The sequence below is a fragment of the Elephantulus edwardii genome, unplaced genomic scaffold (genome assembly GCF_000299155.1).
Source record: "Elephantulus edwardii isolate Elephantulus edwardi_28Jun2011 unplaced genomic scaffold, EleEdw1.0 scaffold00181, whole genome shotgun sequence".
Lineage (NCBI taxonomy): Eukaryota > Metazoa > Chordata > Mammalia > Macroscelidea > Macroscelididae > Elephantulus > Elephantulus edwardii.
In genome coordinates, this window is record NW_006399931.1 from 1,881,551 (window position 1) to 1,901,102 (window position 19,552).

Here is a 19,552-nt window from a genome sequence, read left to right on the forward strand (position 1 = left end):
GTGACTTAGTGGTAAGGAGTTGTGCTGTTAACCCAAAGGCACACGGTTTGAATCCACCAGCTGCTCTGCAGGAGAAAGACGGGCAATCTTCACTCGTGTACTGCCTCTGAAAACCCTCTGGAGGGTCTGCTGTGAACTGGTTCAGACTCGATGGCATATGATAACAAATTCTATACCTTAGTGAGATACAGAAGCCCAAATGCACCTCATCCTGTCCCGCTGCACCCCCATACACCTCTGCCCCAGGTTTGCTTAGAAGCACACATCTGTGTGGCTTAAGTGAGAAATTAAGATCTAATTTCTCTCCTTTCTCTAGAAAACCCAGGTTTAGACGTTCAGCAAGGACTTGGCACAGACTTGGAAGCAAAGCCTGGACTGATTGCCTTGTATACAGAAGCCAGCCTGAACATGAATTTTGTTGGGTTTTTTTTTAGTTTTTTTTTATTTTATTTTATTATTTTTGTGTATGTGTACTGTCAAATCGGATCTGACAGGTACAGGAGGAGACTGCCCCTCCTTCTCCAGCAGAGCATCTGGTGGATTCGAACTGCATACCTCTGGGATTGCAGTGCAGCTTCTTGCCCGCTAGGCCACCAGAGCTCTCTATGAACATGAATTTTGGTCTTCCTATTACACATGTCCCATCCACCTCCATTCTCCTCTTGCCCCTCAGCCCCTGTCCTCACCTCCAGATCCTTCCCCACTCAATCTTACCTAAAACTCCCAGATACACTCTTTGGTAATGTCTTCGCTGTCTGCCAACAGGGTGCCGCTCCTGTCGGCGCGCAGGTAGAAGCCATTGGGCGCCAGGACGGTAAGCAGGTTGCTCCCCTGAAGCTCGATGCAGAAGTTGAGGGCAAACTTCCCCCAAGGGCGGAAGGTGCCAAAAGATGTAATGGACCAGAAGGCTCCACCCTGTGCTGGGGCGGGAAGGGCTCAGTCGGTGGGGGTCGTGTACAGGGCGGCCCTCCTGCACGGCAGCTTTTGCATACACTCCACAGCGGTGAGGACGTGACATGTGACCTGGCCACCCCACCCTGGCAGTGTGGGCAGGCCTTTCTAGGGAAGAGCAGAGGTCACCCCACTAACCCCCCCCCCGGAAACAGGAAACCCCATTTCCCCTTCCATGACGAGCAGGCCCTGAGATTCGAGCTGGGGGGGAAGGTGAATGGACTGCATCATGCAGCCTGGAGGAAGGGAGAGGTGCTCCTCACCCTGGAAGTGGTAGATGCCCTGGCGGCAGGGCAGCAGGTGGATACAGTCGGGCTGGTCCATGTTGCACTGCATGAGGTCATGTTCTGAGGAAGTGCCCACGTACCCATATCGCCCGCGCAGTGCCAGGAAGGGGCGGTTGGCTAATCGGATCCCAAATTCCTCATGGGGGCCTGTGAGAAATGGGGAGGGTTTGTGTACAAGAACTGCCTCTCAATGTCTTCTGATCACAGCAGGAGGGGAAAGGTTGGAGACAAAAGGCTGTCTTTACTATTTGAACATGTAATGAACAAGAAGGATTGACACCGTGACTGGAACCACATATCAGAGATGATGAGGATGGTACAGGACAGGGCAGGGGTCAGAGCTGTTGTTCACAGAGTGGCAGGAGTCACAGTCAACTTGATGGTCAACAACAACAACAACAAGAAGTAGGTGTCAGGTCTTCTGTTAGGAATTGGTCAGATGTTTGTAGAGGCACCAAGCATAGTGTTAAGCTCAGTAAATACAGGCAATCTTTCTCCTTTGAAATATGTGTGTCTGAGGCTCACAATAAGCCTGTGAGGCAGGCAGAGTGGATATCAAGTCCTCTCTTACAGATAAAAACCCCTCAGGCTCAAGGAGGTAGCTTGAGCAGGGATGACATCATTTCAGTGCTGGAGCAAGAACATAAACCCAGGTCTTCTGACTCAAAGCAAAGGCTACCTCTCTCTCTCTTTCCCAGAGGGGTGCTTCCTACCAGAAGCATCCTTGACCTGGAGTTACCTGCTGGGCCACTCGGCTCACCTGGAACGGTGGCATTGGCCACCAGGAGGCCATTAGCCATGATGCTCAGAAAGCGCCCGCTGGAGGACTGTAGTATGAGCCGGCCGTAGTTCCAGTACATGCGGAAGAAGGTGTCGGACTCCAGAGGGTGCCCGTCGGCCATCAGTGTCCTATGGCGCCGCTAGAAAGAATAACAGGAACAGGGAGGGGAAGTGAGGCGTGAACATCTCAGGGTTCTTCCCATCATTCTAATTCCCAGACTCTCTACCTCGCATCCAATCCAGCCTTCCTCTCACCCCGAGGCATGCTTTATACTTTCAGATGTTTTATGGGGAACATGGTGTATCCTTCAACTCCCATTGCCCGTCTGTGCTATATTTCCGAGCCTAGCATCAAAGGGGTCTGGGTATCTGTATGGAGGCAAAGTAGCTTTGGCCCTTATGCCAAAGTTATCTAAAAATAGATCAAAGCCACAAATGTGAAAGCTAAACAATAAAAATTATAGAAGAAAATCTTTGTGACTTTGAGGTAGGCAATGATTTCTTGTCCACATTTTTACTTGAAAAGGACTAGCCATATACATGAGCTTCAGTGGCAGAGTCTGTAGGAAACTGTGTTTCTAATCTCCAAAATGGCATCTCTCTGGAAATTTTCATCCACCAGCAGTGCTGGGACAGAAAGATGGAGCTTTCCTCTCCCTTAATTTACAGCCTTGGTCACCCAGTGGGGGCTCAGCAATGATGTTCCCATTTCATCTAAGACTTGAATGCTATAAATCTCCCTGTAAGCACTGATTTAACTTAAATAGTATAACAGACTATAAGGTTTCTTCTTGTTGTTGTTATGTGCTGTCGAGCCACCTGTGCCCCATGGTGATCCTGTGCACAGCAGCTCTAGTTCTTATCAGGGGAATCTAATCAGAGTTACAAAAGATCCATACCGAGAAAACTACAAAATACAAGAGACCATTCTAAATGGAAGAATATGCCAGGCTCATTGATCTATAGATGTAACATTATTTTTTTATTGAAACATCAAAAGCAGTCTACAAACACCAGTCTAGATCCCACCATCAATCATCAGAGAGAGAAAAAGTCATCACCAATTTTAGATGGGAAGGAAAGACAACCCAGATAAGAAAATGCTACCAAAGATGCAAAGGTAGAGAAACGTAGTGCCTTACATGGCCTGATTTCAAAATCTTCTATGCAACCAAAGCAAGAAAACCAGTTTGGTGCTGATACAGTGATAGGTATACAGACCAGCGAAACAGAATTGAGAATCTAAAAAGAAATCTATCCACCTACAGACAGCTAAATCTTTGACAAAGAGTTGAAATCCATTAAGTTGGGGAAAGTCAACTCTTTAACAAATGGTGCTGGTAAAACTGGATCTCTATCTGTAGAAAATGATAACAAAGTCCATACCTTGTATCATCCACAAAAAATGAACTTAAGCTAGATCAGCCAACTTTCCCAATGTAGTATGTCTCCTGATCACCTGACTGCTGGTACCAAGGGTCTTCACTGTGGACCTAAGATGAAGTTGTTGACAACTTCAATCTTTTCTCCATCTATCACTAAGGTATGCCTGATCCAGGCATGGTCTTCACAATTATTTATTATGCATCAATGCATCTGAGGGCTGGATAATGACTAAGAATGACAGAAGAAGAACCAATGCCTTTGAGTTTGGTGCTGGAGAAGAGTATTGAACATACCATGGGCCACCAATAGAATAAACAGGAGAGTGTGGCTAGGATTTTGAAGCTCCATCTCATATACTTAGGTCATGTGGCAAGGAGGGACTGGTCCTTGGAGAAGGACATATGCTTGGAAGGGTGGAGGGACAGAGCAGGAGGGGAATAGATTGACACAGTAACTGGGGCAATGGGGATAGGTGTGTTGAAGGCAGTGAGACTGGCTCAGGACAGGGCAGGCATCAAGGCTGTTGTGCATAGGGTTGCTATGAGTTGCAGGAGACTCAACAGCACATAACAACAACAATAATCATCATGATGTTGCCTATGTTGCCAGCGATGAGGATTCCCCCCCCTTGATGTTGAGATATAATCCACAGTCTTTGATCTTTTTCAGAAAGTGCTTTGTGTTTTCACTTTCTGCAAGCCAAGGTTTTGTCATCTGTATAATGAAAATTGTTGAGGAGCCTTCCTGCAATCAATCTTGATGCCACATCTTCTTTATATAGCCCAGATTTTTGAATGATTTGCCCAGCATACAGATTGAATAGGTAATGGAGAAAGCCTACAACCCTGAAGCACACCTGTCTTGGTTTTAAACCATACAGGATCTCTGTTCTGTTTGAATGATTGCTTCTTGGTCTATGTACAGGTTTCACGTGAGTACAATTAACTGTTCTAGATTCTCCATTCTTCTCAATGCCAGCCATAATTTATTATGACCCACACTGTCAAATATCTCTGCATACTCAATAAAATACAAGTCTTTCTGGTACTACTCTCTGCTTTCAGCCAAGATCCACTTGACAGTAGACATGATATCCCTCATTCCATGGTGTCTTCTAAACCCAGCTTGAATTTCTGACAGTTCTCTAACAATATACTGTTCCAGACATTTTTAAATAATCTTCAGTAAGATTTTACTTACATGTGATATTAACAATATTGTTAAAAAGTTTCCACATTGATGGAACTCCTTTTCCTGGGATAAGAACAAACACATATCTCTTCCAGTCAGTTGGCCAGGTAGATGTCTTCCAAACATCTTGGCATTCACTAATGAGCACATCCAGGGCTGCAACTGTTTACTACAACACTTCAGTTGGTATTCCATCGGTTTCTGGGGCCTTATTCATTGCCAATGCCTTCAAAGCAGGTTGGCCTTCGTCCTTCAGTGCCATTGTTTGTCGTCCAGTACTGCTAATGGAAATTGTTCTGTGTTGGTGAATTGTTTTTGGCACAGTGACTACATATGCAATTGAAATGAACAATCAGCAGGGTATAAGCTAGAGGATTGACTCCTCATAAAAATGAAATCCAAGTGCATCAGAAGATTTCTCCAAATGACTAGAAAAAGAGCCTATTGACCGGAAAAAAATATGTGGCAATGACATATTTGACAAGGGACTGATCTGTAAAATGTAGAGAAAACTCCAACATCTCAGCAAGAAAATGATAAAAAATCTAATGACAAAGTGGGCAGAGGACATGAAAATATATTTCACCAAAGAAGACATTCAGATGGCCAACGCATACATGAAGTCTGGAGAGATGGGTTCAATAATGTATACTGCACTGAAACAGAGGAGGGAGAGAACCGTTTAAAAGAGAGATATAACTGGGTATTTCTGTCATCACAGGAGACTAGAGCGAGGGCTACATGGTGGAGGGGACCTGGGGGAGGGTTTGTAAAACGAAAGAAGCTTTTCTTTTACTTTTCCATAATTTTTGGACTCATGTACTTATAACTTGTTAGTCAAATTTGTGTCTTCTAGGTTGCAACACCCCCATGATACATATTCAAGGATATGAACATGTACAGCCAAGCACAATCAATAAGAGTGCATCTAAATTCCAAAATCAATCTCCATAATAGTCTATGTGTTTCCTACTGCCAAAGGGGCCCTTTAGAGTAGTGAGAGAAGATCTTCACCCTGAAACCCACAGCGTCCCTTTTCAGCAGGAAGTAGCTAAGAGAATACGCCATCCCCTTTTCCTTATGACTCAGGGTGAAGTCTCTCTCAGGGAGGAGTGATAGGGAATGGCAAAGGACACACTGACAAAGAAGATTAATCAGAACTGGCTTTGACAAGCACTGTGGCATTTGGACAAGAACAAACTGGGAGGAGGGTAGAGAGAATAGTGCAACAATGAATGAGTGGAAGCCCAAAATCTCTGTAAATGTTTATGAAAATTAATAAAATATAATTATAGAAAAAAAAAGAAAAATGCAAACGAAAAGGAGATATGATCTACTCCAGCAACACTGCTACTCTTCATTCCTGTTGAGTTGTTAGACCTGGCTCAGCTGGTTCTCCAGTGAGGTTCCAAGGATGCAAATCACATAGGACAAGACCGCCCATCTCTCCCCCATGGAGCTGCTGAGAGGACTCAAACTGGCCGAGATGTACCCCTTCTGAGTTAGCAGCTCATCTATCTCCCTACAGACTATGCCACCCGAGCCTCCTCCAACAACAACTGCCAAATTCACGCAGACAGAAAACAGCAAATCCTGGTGAGGGTGTGGAGAGATTGGAACTTTCTTACCTTGTTAGTGGGGATATAAAATGGTGCAAACACTAGGGAAAGTAGTTTAGTACTTCTTCAGAAAGTTGGAAATAGAAATGCCATTTGATGACCATTTGAACTTAGCAAATCCACTACTTTGTATCTATCTCAAGGAAATAATAGCTGTGACATTAACAGATATGCACACACCCATGTTGTCTGCAGTATTTATAACAGCTAAGAGAAAGCCCAGCTATTCATTAATGAATGAATGGCTAAGGAAACTATGTTACAGTCACAAGATGCCTTACTGAGTATCATACAGAGTTAGTGAAACCCTGCCCAACATGGGTGGCTCTAAAAGAAATTATGCCGAGTGACAAAAGTCATCACCAAAGGACAATTTTAATATAAGACTAAAACGATGAAAAGCTAAAGAAAGGTATACACAGGGGTAGAAAGGGAGAGAGAGAGGGTGAAAAAAAATTAATAAATAGTTAAGTTGGGTAAAGGGAAATTCAATATGCAATGTTTATCTGATGTTATAATTAATTATAATGATCATCATTATGTGTCATTTTGTACTAAAATGTGTGTGAATGGTTGAATAGAAAACACAGTATGATTTGTAAATTTTCACCCAAAGATAAAACTCACACTTAAAAGGAACAAAGTTGAAAATGTACAGTCATTCCAATCATATTACATGCAAACTATTCCTCAATTAAGTTGATTTGAAGAAAGGAAGTCCCCCTGGATGCAAATGACTTTCCAAGGGCATCCACAAAGCACCCCCTCATCTGCCTGAAGAAGGAAAAAGTGCACGTAGAAAGGGGAAATCTCAGGGCTCAAGACTGAGGACGGAGATTTAGATCTCACCTGGACTAGATAGAAGCCGTTGACTGAACGCAGTTGCAAGGTGGAGCTGTCCTTGTTACACTCAAACTGGAACAAGGACATCGGGGTTAAGCGATCTGCGGTAGCATATACCTCAAAATCTGCAGGGGAAGAACAGGTCAGATGCAGCCAGAGTTCTGTTCTTCCCCTCAGTTTTGACACTTCCTCCCTACTTTGTCACTGGGGACCCCTTTGCTTTGTCTCCTAAGCCTTGAGCCCCTAGAGTTGGGTTAAGTATTTAGTAGCTTGAAAACACAAACGACTTCCTCCTGAAGCTCAAAACCCCATTTTTTTCTTCGTGGTACCAAGGACTCCTTGGGGCCTGGTTGTTGTTGGGTGCCACAGAGTACAATTCAGAGCAACTCTGTGAACAGGAACTGAGCCCTATACTATCCTGCCATGGAAACTTAGGGCCTTTCTTACAAAAGGTTCAACAATCCTTGCTCATTCCAGACACACTTCCATTTTCTCTGCCACCACCCTCTGTCCCTCCCTGGCCATGATGGGCTCAGCACTTGCCGCAGACCGAGACAAGCTTCTTCGCCCTTGACTTGAGGGTGACCCAGGCGGGGCAGTGCTGAAGGACGAACCACTCTTCACCATGATGGGGCCTAGAGCCCAGCCCCAGGAGCAGCCGTGAGCCCTGGGGGTACAATATGCCCCCTTCTCCATCGCTCAGTGCCACCAGCCCTCTGGGCCGCACTTGCATGTGGAAGGCTGTCTGTGCCGAAGGCTGGGAGACCAGCCTGTCCAGGTGGGACAGGAAGTGGTGTGTTGAGGTCTCCAGGTGGTAGCAGCCATCCTGGAAATGCAGCAGGAAGCCACATTCCTCCAGGCAAGGGATTGGCGTGTCCACCCAGATGCGACCCACCGTGGGGTCAGCCCGGGCATAGCAGCGGTGGAGGGGGTTGTAGAGGGTCACGTGGATGTGCAGAGCTGGCCGAGGGGTCCACATGTGGTAGGCTGAGAGCACCCTGGACTTGCAGAACACGTCCTCGCCTTCCGACTCCAGGTAGTGCCCGGTGAGGACACACTGGAGGGTCCACTTGCAGTTCCGGTGGAAGCGTAGCAGGAAGCACCCATGATGGTTGCCCCTCGGTTGCCCGTAACACACCGAGCCGTTCCCTTCGGACAGCAGGTAGTGACCCTGCAGGCTTCGGAGTCGGACCACAGCCTGTGAGTCATGTTCATTGCACACCAGGAGCTCCCACGTCTGATGGCATTGGAGGGAGAGGTGGGAGGCCAGGTCACCAGGTGACCTTACCCAGTAGCCTGACAACCGACCTGTCACCCCTGGTCTCACCTTCCCGACCTGGCAGCCCTGGGGACTTCTACTCTTCTCAGACCTCCCATCCTCCCAACCAGCGATCATCATAAGGGTCTCAGGGCACGCCAAGGCCTATGGCCACAGAGCTTCTCAAAAACCACAGACAAGAACCTCTGTGCTCTCTTCCTCCAAGTACCAGGAGGCAAAAACTCCCTTCTTGACCTGCTTTGTGGGTCTCGTTGTCTACCATCAAGTTGGAGCCGACCTGAAGCTGACCCTCCAGTGGGTTTTCAGAGGCAATAAATGTATCACACAGGGACAGTGCCTATCTTTCTCCTGCAGAGCTGCTGGTGGATTAGAATCTCGTACCTTTGTGTTGGCAGTGCAACACCTAACCACCAAGCTCCCTTCAGTCGTAATTAATTTCTTAAGAAATTCTCTGGGTTTGGTCTTGCTTCTTTCCTTCTCACTGATGGACATAGAGCAGACAGAGCACTCAACCAACCGCCATCACCAAGGCCATTGCCAAGGCCACCTTGCGAGCCAGCAGGAGCAAAGCATGACTCTCAGCAGTGGTCCAGGCTCCCCAGGGGCTCTCGGAGGTGAGCACAGGGGCAGGCCTCAGAGATGGGTCGCAGTGAGACACGTCAGAGGGCTGCACTCCTGCCCCATCCAGCAGCTGCCTCAGAGGTGCCCGTGCCCTTCTCTAAAATGTAGGCCACCCTCCTAGGGCTGCCTAGTCCACTACTCTTCAACACTGCCACCCAGGACTGCAGACTTTGCAGCCACTCTACTGGATCTACTTCCCCTGGATGACCCTCCAACTCTCCTCTCGGATAACATAACCCCTCTGCTGGGATGGCACGTAGAAAAGCCAGAGCAGGACAAGGCCGGAAGGCTAGGCTGAGGCTTCCCTCATGGAACACGTTCAGACAGGGGGAACAGAGCAGTGGGGAGCCCTGGGCAAAAGCCTGGGGTGGCAGGGTCTTGAACTGGAAATGACAGAGGTTAGGTGAGGGTTAGGTGGAAGGCACCACTCTCACTCCTGAGGGTGACCTGGGCCACTTGGGAAGTTGGGTCCAGCACACGTTTGCCTTGTTACCTGTTTCTTGCCCAAACCCTTTGCTGTAGCACTGACTCTTTTCTTACAAGGCTCAAAAGTCAGGTAGCTTCCCGCCCAGTTGATGAGCCCAACCCTCAGGTCCTTAGCCTTGGGCTGCTTTGGCACCCATTCCATCTCCTCCATGGGGCCTGTGCGGCAGGTGATGACTCAGTCCAGCCCAGCCTACCCCCCAGTGGCGAGGTTCCATAGGCCATAGGGCCCAGGGGAGCCCCAGAGCAGTGCTCCCAGGCAGAGGCTGGCCCAAGACCCTGAGCCTCTGTGACCCGGGAGCATTGTGACTATGGGAGCTGCCTCTTGTCTCTTCACAGTGGGAAAAATGTACAGGCCCAGCTTCAATCCATGGCCCAGAGGAAGTGGATTTGGGACTGTGGCCTGCATCTCTGTGCCCCATTCCTAGAGGTCAGCCGACTGGAATCAAAACCTCTGTGCCCACCTCTAACTTGAGGCAAGTCCTTCCCCTTCTTTACCTTCCCTCATTTTAATAAAAAGGATAGAAATCAACCACTCAACTCCCTAGAAAAGTGGTTGGGCTTGGATCCTTGAGGACTCAAGTTCCAAAAGGAGCTCAAGGTAACCAAGAAAAAGATTTATCACATCTCAAGGACCCTGGATGATGAAGCCATCATGTCTTAAAAGGTACTGTTTAGTCTTATTGTTGTTGTTAGGAATAGACATAGGAAAACCTTCATGCATAATCTGGTAACACTGACTACGTTCTTCAAGGTGTCTAATCACTCTCACCTCCCCCCTTCCCCAAGTTGTTCTTCCCCCATTAGGATCATCTCACTGCATCCTAAACTTCTCATTTAATCTTTCAAGTTGCTGAGTCAATTTGACTCCATGTAGCTAGCTCTTAAAAGAACATAATCCTCAATGGATATTCTTGGTTAAGTTAATCTACTGTTTCCAGTTTCAGATTTAAAGTTGATCTCTGGATAATTATCTCAGGGTCTATCCAAGCTCCATGACTCCAGGTAGTCTGGATTCTTTTAAGAATTTGAAATTTCATTCAGTGTTTTACAAGTTCTTTTCCAGTGGATAAGCATAAACTGTTCTTATTACTCAGGATGGGGCATCTTAAGAGCGATAGGATAATGGCCCAGGTCAAAGGGACCCACCTGCCAACTCATGGGCACTGCTGGTGGCTGGTGTCCAGCTGCCTAGAATGATCTCAGTTCTTTCTCTCCAGAGTCTCTGTGTGCTAGTAGCCTCTGGGATTGACCTTTTGCAAAGATTATGGAGAAAACCCTTCCTGAACTGGAGAACTTGACGATACAAGAGAGGAAGGGAGAAATGGTGAGGGAAACAGAGTGTGTTTTAAGTTTTGCTAGGATTCAAAGGGAATGGGAACTGGGTGCCATCAATAAGACTGAGGGAAGAGGTCCCCATGGTGCTCAGCAAAACACTGTAATCTCTAAGGCTCTACTGTTTTTTAAAATACGGTTAATAGATTGCTAGTGTTGGACTGGTCTGGGTGATGGTAAAAGTGCATCTACCTGGGCTTTGGCCCAGTCCTAATGAATCTCTTCCCAAGGCACACAGTGTAAGTCCTCACATTTTTAACACATTCCTTCACCCTCAAATCTTAATGTGTTTAGCAGTCAAGTACCACCCCCCTGAGAGACTGTGTGAGACAGATGGGAACTGTGTGGTTTGCAGAAGTAGGAAGGCACCTCCTGACACCACCAGCAAAAGGCCTCTTGATTGGAAGGAATGGGGTTTCTTCACTGGAACAAAGGGTTCTTAATCTCAAGAATAAGAAACCACACAGATGAGAGCAACTATGTAGGGAGGAGATGGGCTCTATGGCCTTAGCTGCTTTGAGTCTCCTCAATATTCTCTCTCTACGCCCAAAACCCCATCCCCGCACTTCTAGACCATCAACACCACTGTGTACAAACCACAGCAAATTTATTACTTAACATCCAGTGCCACGTCATAGCACCACCTGGAGCCCTCGCCTTCCCCCCACCCCTCCTGGCTCCAAGGGTACACCTCAAAATGGAAATCAAACCCCAAAACCCCAACAAAAAACCAAACTCAACCAAAAAAAAAAACAAACAAAAGCAAACCCAGATCCCTGCTCCTCCTTTGAAAGCAGGGCCTTGATCCTGGGAGGCCCTGGCACAGGCCCCAGCAGGCAGGAGCGGACCCCTCTGTGCCCAGAGAGCACGCTCCAGGCTCTGACGACAGAGAGAACATGCAGGCAGGAGCAGGAGCAGAGGCCCCAGCTGGTGGGGGAGGGAGGGGGGCGGGCACTGCCTGAGGAGTCTGGGAGTCAGTCACCCCGGGAGTCAGCCATCCCTGGGGTGCACACGCGGGAGCTTCCGGGCAGCAGGGGCCTGCCCCTGGCGGGTTAGCGCTTCGACAGCTCATGGGACAGCCAGTCCAGCCCATCGTACAGGCCGGTGCCTTGGGTGGCACAGGTGGCCTGGACGTACCACTGTGGGGAGAAGGAAAAGAACGAGGTTAGCACTGGGGAAGGGCCGGAAGCAGCCTGATAATACTTGCCCCAGCCTGCAGCGCCCCAGGGAGGCTGGGTCTAGGGTGGGCTGGGTGGTCTCACCGTGCGGCTGCGCAAGTGCTGGAGGCCCAGCTTGTCGGTCAGCTCGCTCACAGGCATGGCGTTGGGCATGTCCTGCTTGTTGGCAAAAACCAGCAGCACCGCATCCCGCAGCTCATCCTCCTGCAACTGAGAGGAGGACAGGGATGGAACCCTGCTCCCTCCCCGGAGCTTATTCACCAGAAAACAGAGTATCATGCTCTCTGTTGCAGGGTGCAAGTGGAGTTCTGGTGAACTTGGGGTCATGTGGACCTCTGTTGATGCAAAGGTGAAGGTGTGAGTCCAGTGAGAGGCTCCTCAGAAGAAAGGCCTGGTGAGCTACTTCTGAAAAGTCAACTGCTGAAAACCCTACGGTGTACAGTTCTACACTGACACAGAAGGTCACTGTCAATTTCATAGCAACTGGCCTCGTCTGAGGCCAATGAGTCCTCAAGCTTGGGAAAGGCCTCTCGTGAACTGTGCATCTACTGTAATTAAAACGGCAAAAATACCCAAATGGAAAACAAGTAGGTATGCTGATGCTCCTCTCCACCAAATACAGTGTCTCCCTCCCCGCCCATGAGATGAGAATCCAAGGGGGGAAAAAAAAATGAGCCCTGTGCTTTATCTTGGTACCAGACAGGGTGTGATATACAGTGTCTGTATTTCCTAAAGAAACCCCCTGCACATCTCGGGCCCTTCCCGGAGCTCCTGACATTCAGACTAGCGCAGAGACCTCCCTGCCCCCTTCGGAGGGCTTCATTCCAGGATGTGGGGTGCTCACCATCTTCTGGAGTTCATCAGCAGACTCCTGGACCCGCTCTCGGTCATTACTGTCTACCACAAAGATGAGGCCCTGAAGAGAGGGGAAAAAGGAAGAATCAAGCAGTTCTGAATGGGGCATACCCTCTCCTGGACCTCTCCCTCCCTTTGTAATGTGTGTACACCCTTCCCATCAATAAGGTCCCACTCAGGCTCTTGTGGAGATCCTGGCACAAGCTGGACACCCCACAGTGAAGGAGGCAGTGCTCGTCCTCAAGGACAAGCCATTCTCCTAAAACGTGGGCAAAAGAGAAAAGGCAGTGAGGGGTAGTAAGAACACAATCAGGGCTGGAGATCCAGAACTTCGCTTCTCAGAGAAGCCCAGGGCAGCAGTTATCTGAAGATACTTGGCAGTTAGGCAGTGCTGAAGGACCAGAGGAAGCCAGGCAGCAAAAGAGCACGGAGGGAGACAAAGGCTGTTTTCTGGCCTGGAGGCTGGGGTCAGGCTGCCATCTCAGCCCTCCAAGCCCCAGTGTCTCCCAGACTGCGGAGTCCCACACCCACCTGAGTGTTCTGAAAGTAGTGCCGCCACAGAGGTCGAATCTTGTCCTGGCCTCCCACGTCCCAGACTGTGAAGCAGATGTTCTTATATTCCACTGTTTCCACATTGAAGCCTGAAGAGCATTGGGGGAAAAACCAACCAGAGAAAAATCCTTTAAGGAAGGAACTCACTAAAATTACCTGGAGCTCAGCAGTGACATCAAATCTGATGGCAAGGGCCGTGGCCCGGGGACCAGAACCTCAGAGGACCGCTGGTCAGCTGCGAGGCGGGGCTCCCCATATCCACCCTCCTCGGGCCCCATCCGGCACACAGAGATACCGTGACCCACTTCTCAAGTGGCTGTATCTGGTGTCCGGGTCATTCCCGGCACGGAGATAAAAAGCCTCCGGCAGAGCCTGGCGCGCCTGCTCCACCCGGCCTCGCCCCCCTCTCCATGCGTACCTATGGTGGGGATGGTGGTGACAATCTCCCCCAACTTGAGTTTGTACAGGATTGTGGTCTTGCCAGCTGCATCCAAGCCAACTGCAAGGGAGAGGAGCAGAGGAATGGAGATGGGTGCGAGGGGGCCCCCTAGAGACAAGAGCCCGGGAGCGGCCAGGACCGCGGGCGGCGACGGGGGCGGAGAGGCGGCGCCTCCAGGTGCGCGCTGTTTTCGGCACTCGGGGCCTTCGAGGGGTCTGCAGGGGGGGTGCCAACGCCGGGCCCGCAGGTGGGTTCGAAGGGGATAACTGGGGGCAGGGGACACGAGACGAGGCCGCGCTCCTTTGAAAAGTCATCGCCAAGAAAAGCATCCTCCCTTCTCACCAGCCAGGCTGGGGAGGAGGGAGCTGCACACACCCAGGCCCGGGCTCCAGGCCCCGGCGGCAGCACTGCAGCGGGGACCCGCCGGGAAGCAGAGCCTGAGCATCTAGGAGGTGGATGAGGCGGGGTGGGAGCCCCCCGGGTGCTCCCGGCTGGAAGGCGCGGGGGCGGGAGGGCTGCTCGGGGCCGCATCCTTGCACCAGGCCGCGCGTTAGGGCTGCCTCACCCATGAGGATCCGCATCTGCTTCTTCCCGAAGATCCGCGAGAAAAGCGCGGACACGGTGAGGCCCATGGCGGGGCCCGGGGGCGCGGGCGCGGGGTGCGGGCTGGAGCCGGCCGGCCGCGGGGGGGATGGGGCGCAGCAGCAGAAGGAGGCGCCGCCGCCGCCTCCGCGCGTCCCGGCCCGCCCTGCGTCACCGCGGCCCGCCCCCGCCGGGCTCCGCCCCTTCAGGTCCCACGGACCGCCCCTAAGCCCGCCCCTCGCGTCACTGTGCCCCCCTTGCCGGGCTCCGCCCCCATACGTCACGCCGGACCGCCCTCGGGCCCCCACTCGTCACCTATTCCCTCCCCTGACAGACCCCACCCCTCGCGTCACCGCGGCCCCGCTGGGCTCCGCCCCCTCGCGTCGCCGCGCCTGGGTCCCAGGCCCACTGGTAGACCATGGTGCTGGAGAAGCAAACGTCTACTAAAGGAGAGGGTCTGGCTGGTGGATGGACGTCCTCCTGCAGTCCATTCTTCTTCCTCTGATGTTCACCTGGCTTCAGTAGCCGGCACCTGAGGTTTTGAACGTTGCCTACAGTATCCTACTCTGGACTCTGGGTTATGCCTGGGCAACATCGACTGTATGCACCACCTTGTTGGGTGCTAGTCAAGTTGGTTCAGACTTGTGCCCGGTCCTCCCAACCATTGTTAAGCTATTGTTACAGCCACGGCATCACCCTCTCCTTACAGGTCTTCCTCTTCCGGCTTTCCTGGTAAAGTGTAAATTTACATGAAATGAAGCCTTGTCATCCTCCCTTTTAAAGAGCACTCTACGATTCTGAGGCAGGTTCTGAGGCAGGTTATTTTCTTATGAAGTCCATGATATGTTCTTTATTCGTCACTTACATCATAAGTCATCAGAAGGCATAAATTCTTCAGGCTTCCTTATTCATTGTTCAGCTTTTGCATGCGTTTGGACAAATTGAGAATACCATGGCTTAGGTGGGGATTCAATTTAGTCATCAAGGTGACATTTTGCTTTTTTTTTTCTTTTTTTTAAAAATATGGAATGCTTCACGAATTTGTGTGTCATCCTTGTACAGGGGCCATGCTAATCTTCTCTTTTAGTATATGTGCTGCCGAAGGGAGCACGACATTTTGCTTTTAAAAGAGGTCTTTTGCAGATGATCTGTCCAAAGCAATATGCCACTGATTTCTTGACTGCTGCTTCCGTGACCACTGTCATGGATGTGGACACAACCTCTGGTGGACTCAGCTCTCATAAGACACATACTCTGGCGGTTAAATAATTTCACTGTCAATCCAAAGACGTATCCACTAGTTGCTCTTTGGGAGAAAGATGGGCAATTTCCTCCCATGTGATTTATGTTGTTGTTGTTATGTACCATCAAGTCACCTGCGATTCATAGTGACCCTGTGTACAACAGCTCTGAGCCCCGCTCCATCCCGAGCCAACCTTAGTGTCTCTTGACACACCTATCCCCATGACCCCAGTCATTGTGTCAATCCATCTCATCCATGGCCTTCCTCTCTTGCGCTATCTCTCCACCCTCCCAAGCATAATGTCCTTCTCCAAGGACTAGTCCGTCCTTGCAACATGCCCAAAGTATGTCAGATGGAGCTTAAGAATCCTTGCCTCCAAGGAGCAGACTGGTTTCACCCTCTCTAGGATGAACCTGTTTGTTCTCCTAGCAGTCCATGGTGTATTCAGTACTCTTCCCCAGGACCACAGCTCAAAGGTATCAATTCTCCTATCATCTTTAGTCATAGTTCAGTCTTCTGATGCATAGCATGTAATTATGAAGACCATAGCCTGGATCAGGTTCATCTTAGTCTCCAGACTGACATTATTTCTGTTCAGTACTCTGGAGATGTCCCTGATAGCAAACTTTCCCAATGCAATTAATCTTTTACTTTCTTGGCTGCTGGTACCAAGTATGTTGATTGTGGGGTCAAGCAAGCTAAAGCTGCTAACAATCTCAAGCTCCTCATCATCTATCATGATAGTGCCAATCAGCTCAGGGGTGAGAATCTTTGTTTTATTGATGTTGATCTTCAATCTATACTTAAGGCTGCAGTCCTTGATCTGCAGCAAGTGCTTCAGGTCCTCCTCAGTTTCAGCCAGCAGGGTTGTGTCATCTGCATAATGCAGATTGTTGATTAGTCTTCCTCCAATCCTAATGCCACATTTCTCCTCATAGAGCCCAAGATGATCTGTTCTGCATATAGATTGAAAAGGTATGGAAATAGGACACATCCCTGGCATACACCCTTTTCCAATATAGCTTCTGATAAACCCAGTGGCGGGTCAACCAAGAGTTAGTCCCAATTCAATGGCAATGTAGGAGTTATATATTGATATAATAATCAATTATGTAGTCTGATGTTATAAGCCACTCAGTTGTAAGGAGATATAACACTCTGATCAGATGGAAGGGGAGTTTCCTTGGAATGTGCACCAGAGATAGAAGCTGGCAGAGAAAGAAGGACCTAAATACCAGTAAGAGAAAAGAACAGGGAGCAGAAAACGTCTTGGAGGAAGTTTCCTGCACTGGGAAATGCCTAAAACCAGGAGACACAGACTTCCCTGTGGGCAAGTGCCCTGAATTTGGACGTCTAACCTCCTAAGCTTGGAAAGTTGGAGGGTAGGTGAAAGACAGGAAGACCAGGTGGATCGACACAGTAACTGCACCAATTTGATTTTGGGAGTCTTTTTGGAAATGGAAGCCTGTGTCACAAGAGCAAAGGAAAGCTGTATACTCACTCACACCTGGACAGATCTGTGGTCTCAAGCTTTGTGGTTCAGGATGGGGTAGGCTCTGGAGGTCTGTTCTGGTGATTCGAGTATGTCAGAGATTGTGAGAATGCTACAGGTTAGGACAGGGTTCAGATCTGGTGTTCAGAGGGTTGCTCTGAGTCGTACTCAACTTGACTGCACCTAAAAACAATGACAACTATTTGTAAGGGAATAAAATTCTAGTTGTTAAAACCAACCACTTATGGTATCTGCCACCCCAGCACAAGATAACCTAGAGGAAGCAACCTGAAGGCTGTGCATTTCTGGCAGCAGTTTTAAATCAGTAAGGGCTGTGCAGGTGGAAGATGGGCAGTCTCCTCCTCTTACAGTGTACAGCCCTGGAAACTTGAAGGAGAATCATTATGGGCTGGGGCTGACTTGATGGCAGATCCTAGTAAACTGTTACGATGTTCCTTACTGTGAGGATGTTTGTTTTATATTGAGGTGTATTGTAAGGTGCACCAAAGGCTTCTCTGAGCTTTAATCTTCATCAATAAGTGCTTCAAGTGCTCTTTGTTTTCAGCAAGCACGTTTGTGTCATCTACCAATGAGCAAAAACTCCCTATAAGGGGTTTGTTCTTACCTTTGACTCCAGCAGAGTTGTTGCACATAGTTTGTGACTATAGAGGAGTGTGGTAGAGGTGAGAGGAGATGCCTAGGACAAAGCTACTGCTCATGGTTCCTTATCACCCTTACTTCCTGTCCCTCCATCAGCACCAGTGGAATTTACTCAGCTGATAACAACTATGTCTTTGCCTCCAGCACCTGAGAATGTTACCCTGCACCTTGAGCCCTGGAAGCCTCTTCTGAACTTCCATCCTCACTTTGGCACAGAACTAGGGACCTGCATTCCTACCTCAGATTTTGGGAGGGTCTTGCCATCTTAGAATCAAAGACCTTCATAATTCTCACCTCTCTTTAGCATCCAAGGGGCATAACAAGGCAAGATGATTTTTCCCCCTAAGGTGAAGACTGGCTCAACGTTGGGCACCTACTCTATGTTTACTAGATGCTTATTGGGTTTGATGGAACTAGTCATAGAGCAAGGGCGGAAGCGATCCCTATTCTGGATTCCTAATGTGCTTCTAGGATCAATTATTGAAGGACTGGACATGGTGAGGTGGCCTGGGAGTCAGAGAACCATCTTTCTTTCAACAAATGTTTATTCACTGCCTGCAGTGAGCCCTTACAACTTCAGGAGGGCCCAATCCTTGGAAAAAAACCATCTTGTTGGGAAAGGTAGAAGGTCAGTGGAAAGAGAGGAAGACCCTCAACAAGATAGATTGATACACAGGGACTGCAGCAGTGGGCTTGCGTGTAGCAGAAATTGTGTAGATAAGGTAGGTAAGGGCAAGGTTCTGATCTGTTTTATAGGGTTTCTAAGTGTGATAGGGAGCTCTGGTGGCCTAGTGGCAAGAAGCTGCTCTGCAATCCCAGAGGTGTGCGGTTCAAATCCACCAGATGTCTATTCAGTGGCAACCAACAACATTATGAGCCAGCACTGTTTCAGACCTTAGTTTAGATCTCAGTTCTGTCATTTTTGGAGGGTGTGTATTGAATAATATTTACAACTGTCCTACTGTTTTCTCATTGATGTTATTGCCATCAAGTTGATTCCTATAGTGGCGATCCCACATGTTAGAGAGTAGGATTGCTATAGAGGGTTTTCATGCCTACAGTCTTCACAGAAGCTGAATGCCAGATCTATCTTGACAGATACTGCAGCTGAGTTCGAACCACCAATTAGGAGATTACTATCCACAGCTCAAACAGTGCATACTAGGCCTGAACATTTGTGACTTTGTGTCCTGAAAGCAAGCTTTACTTCTTACATTAACAGTAGACATTACTGAAAATGAAACTTATCATAATGTTGTTGTGTGCCATCAAGTAGGAAGCAACCCGTAGCTGACCCCCAGTGGTTTTACAGAGGCAGTTAATTGCATGAGTGGGGATTGCCCATCTTTCTCCCGCAGAGCAGCTGGTTGATTGGAACTCCATGCCTTCAGGATTTCAGTGAAGTTTCTTACCACTAGGCCACCAGAGTTCCCTACTTATCATAATAGTGGCTGAATTACACCACCACACGAATTCCCATTATTGGTGTTTAGGAAATAATAATTTCCTGAAACTTGTAATGGAGATATGTGAATCTGGGGACACTGGGTCCCTGAATCACTTCTGCCAATAGAATCAAACCTTTCACTCTCATCTGAAGATACTATTTCATCTTTGTCTGCTTCGCCACCCTTCCCAATAAAATTATTATCCATTTCACTCCCATCAGATGACATTAATTTAACCGTCTGAAGAATATTACCTGGGGCAGTCTTACAAGACATGAGTAAATGCCTTGCAAGACATTTCTGAATGTCCTCTCGACCCACCTCCATC

The 19,552-nt window shown here is 48.8% G+C and overlaps 2 protein-coding genes across 2 annotated transcripts; both read right to left on the reverse strand.

Moving 5' to 3' along the window:
• Positions 1 to 714: 714 nt before the first annotated feature.
• FSCN3 (fascin actin-bundling protein 3, testicular) lies at positions 715 to 9,594 on the reverse strand. The gene is made up of 6 exons (XM_006896073.1): positions 9,451 to 9,594; positions 7,601 to 8,294; positions 7,064 to 7,182; positions 1,999 to 2,158; positions 1,215 to 1,385; positions 715 to 920 (listed from the first exon to the last, which is right to left on the reverse strand). The coding sequence occupies exons 1-6, from the start codon at positions 9,592 to 9,594 to the stop codon at positions 715 to 717; spliced, it is 1,494 nt and encodes a 497-aa protein (XP_006896135.1).
• A 2,233-nt stretch (positions 9,595 to 11,827) lies between these two features.
• On the reverse strand, positions 11,828 to 14,464 carry ARF5 (ADP-ribosylation factor 5). Its single transcript, XM_006896074.1, has 6 exons — positions 14,365 to 14,464; positions 13,779 to 13,859; positions 13,340 to 13,449; positions 12,798 to 12,869; positions 12,038 to 12,163; positions 11,828 to 11,914 (listed from the first exon to the last, which is right to left on the reverse strand). The coding sequence occupies exons 1-6, from the start codon at positions 14,429 to 14,431 to the stop codon at positions 11,828 to 11,830; spliced, it is 543 nt and encodes a 180-aa protein (XP_006896136.1). The 5' UTR covers positions 14,432 to 14,464.
• Between the last annotated feature and the right edge of the window lie 5,088 nt (positions 14,465 to 19,552).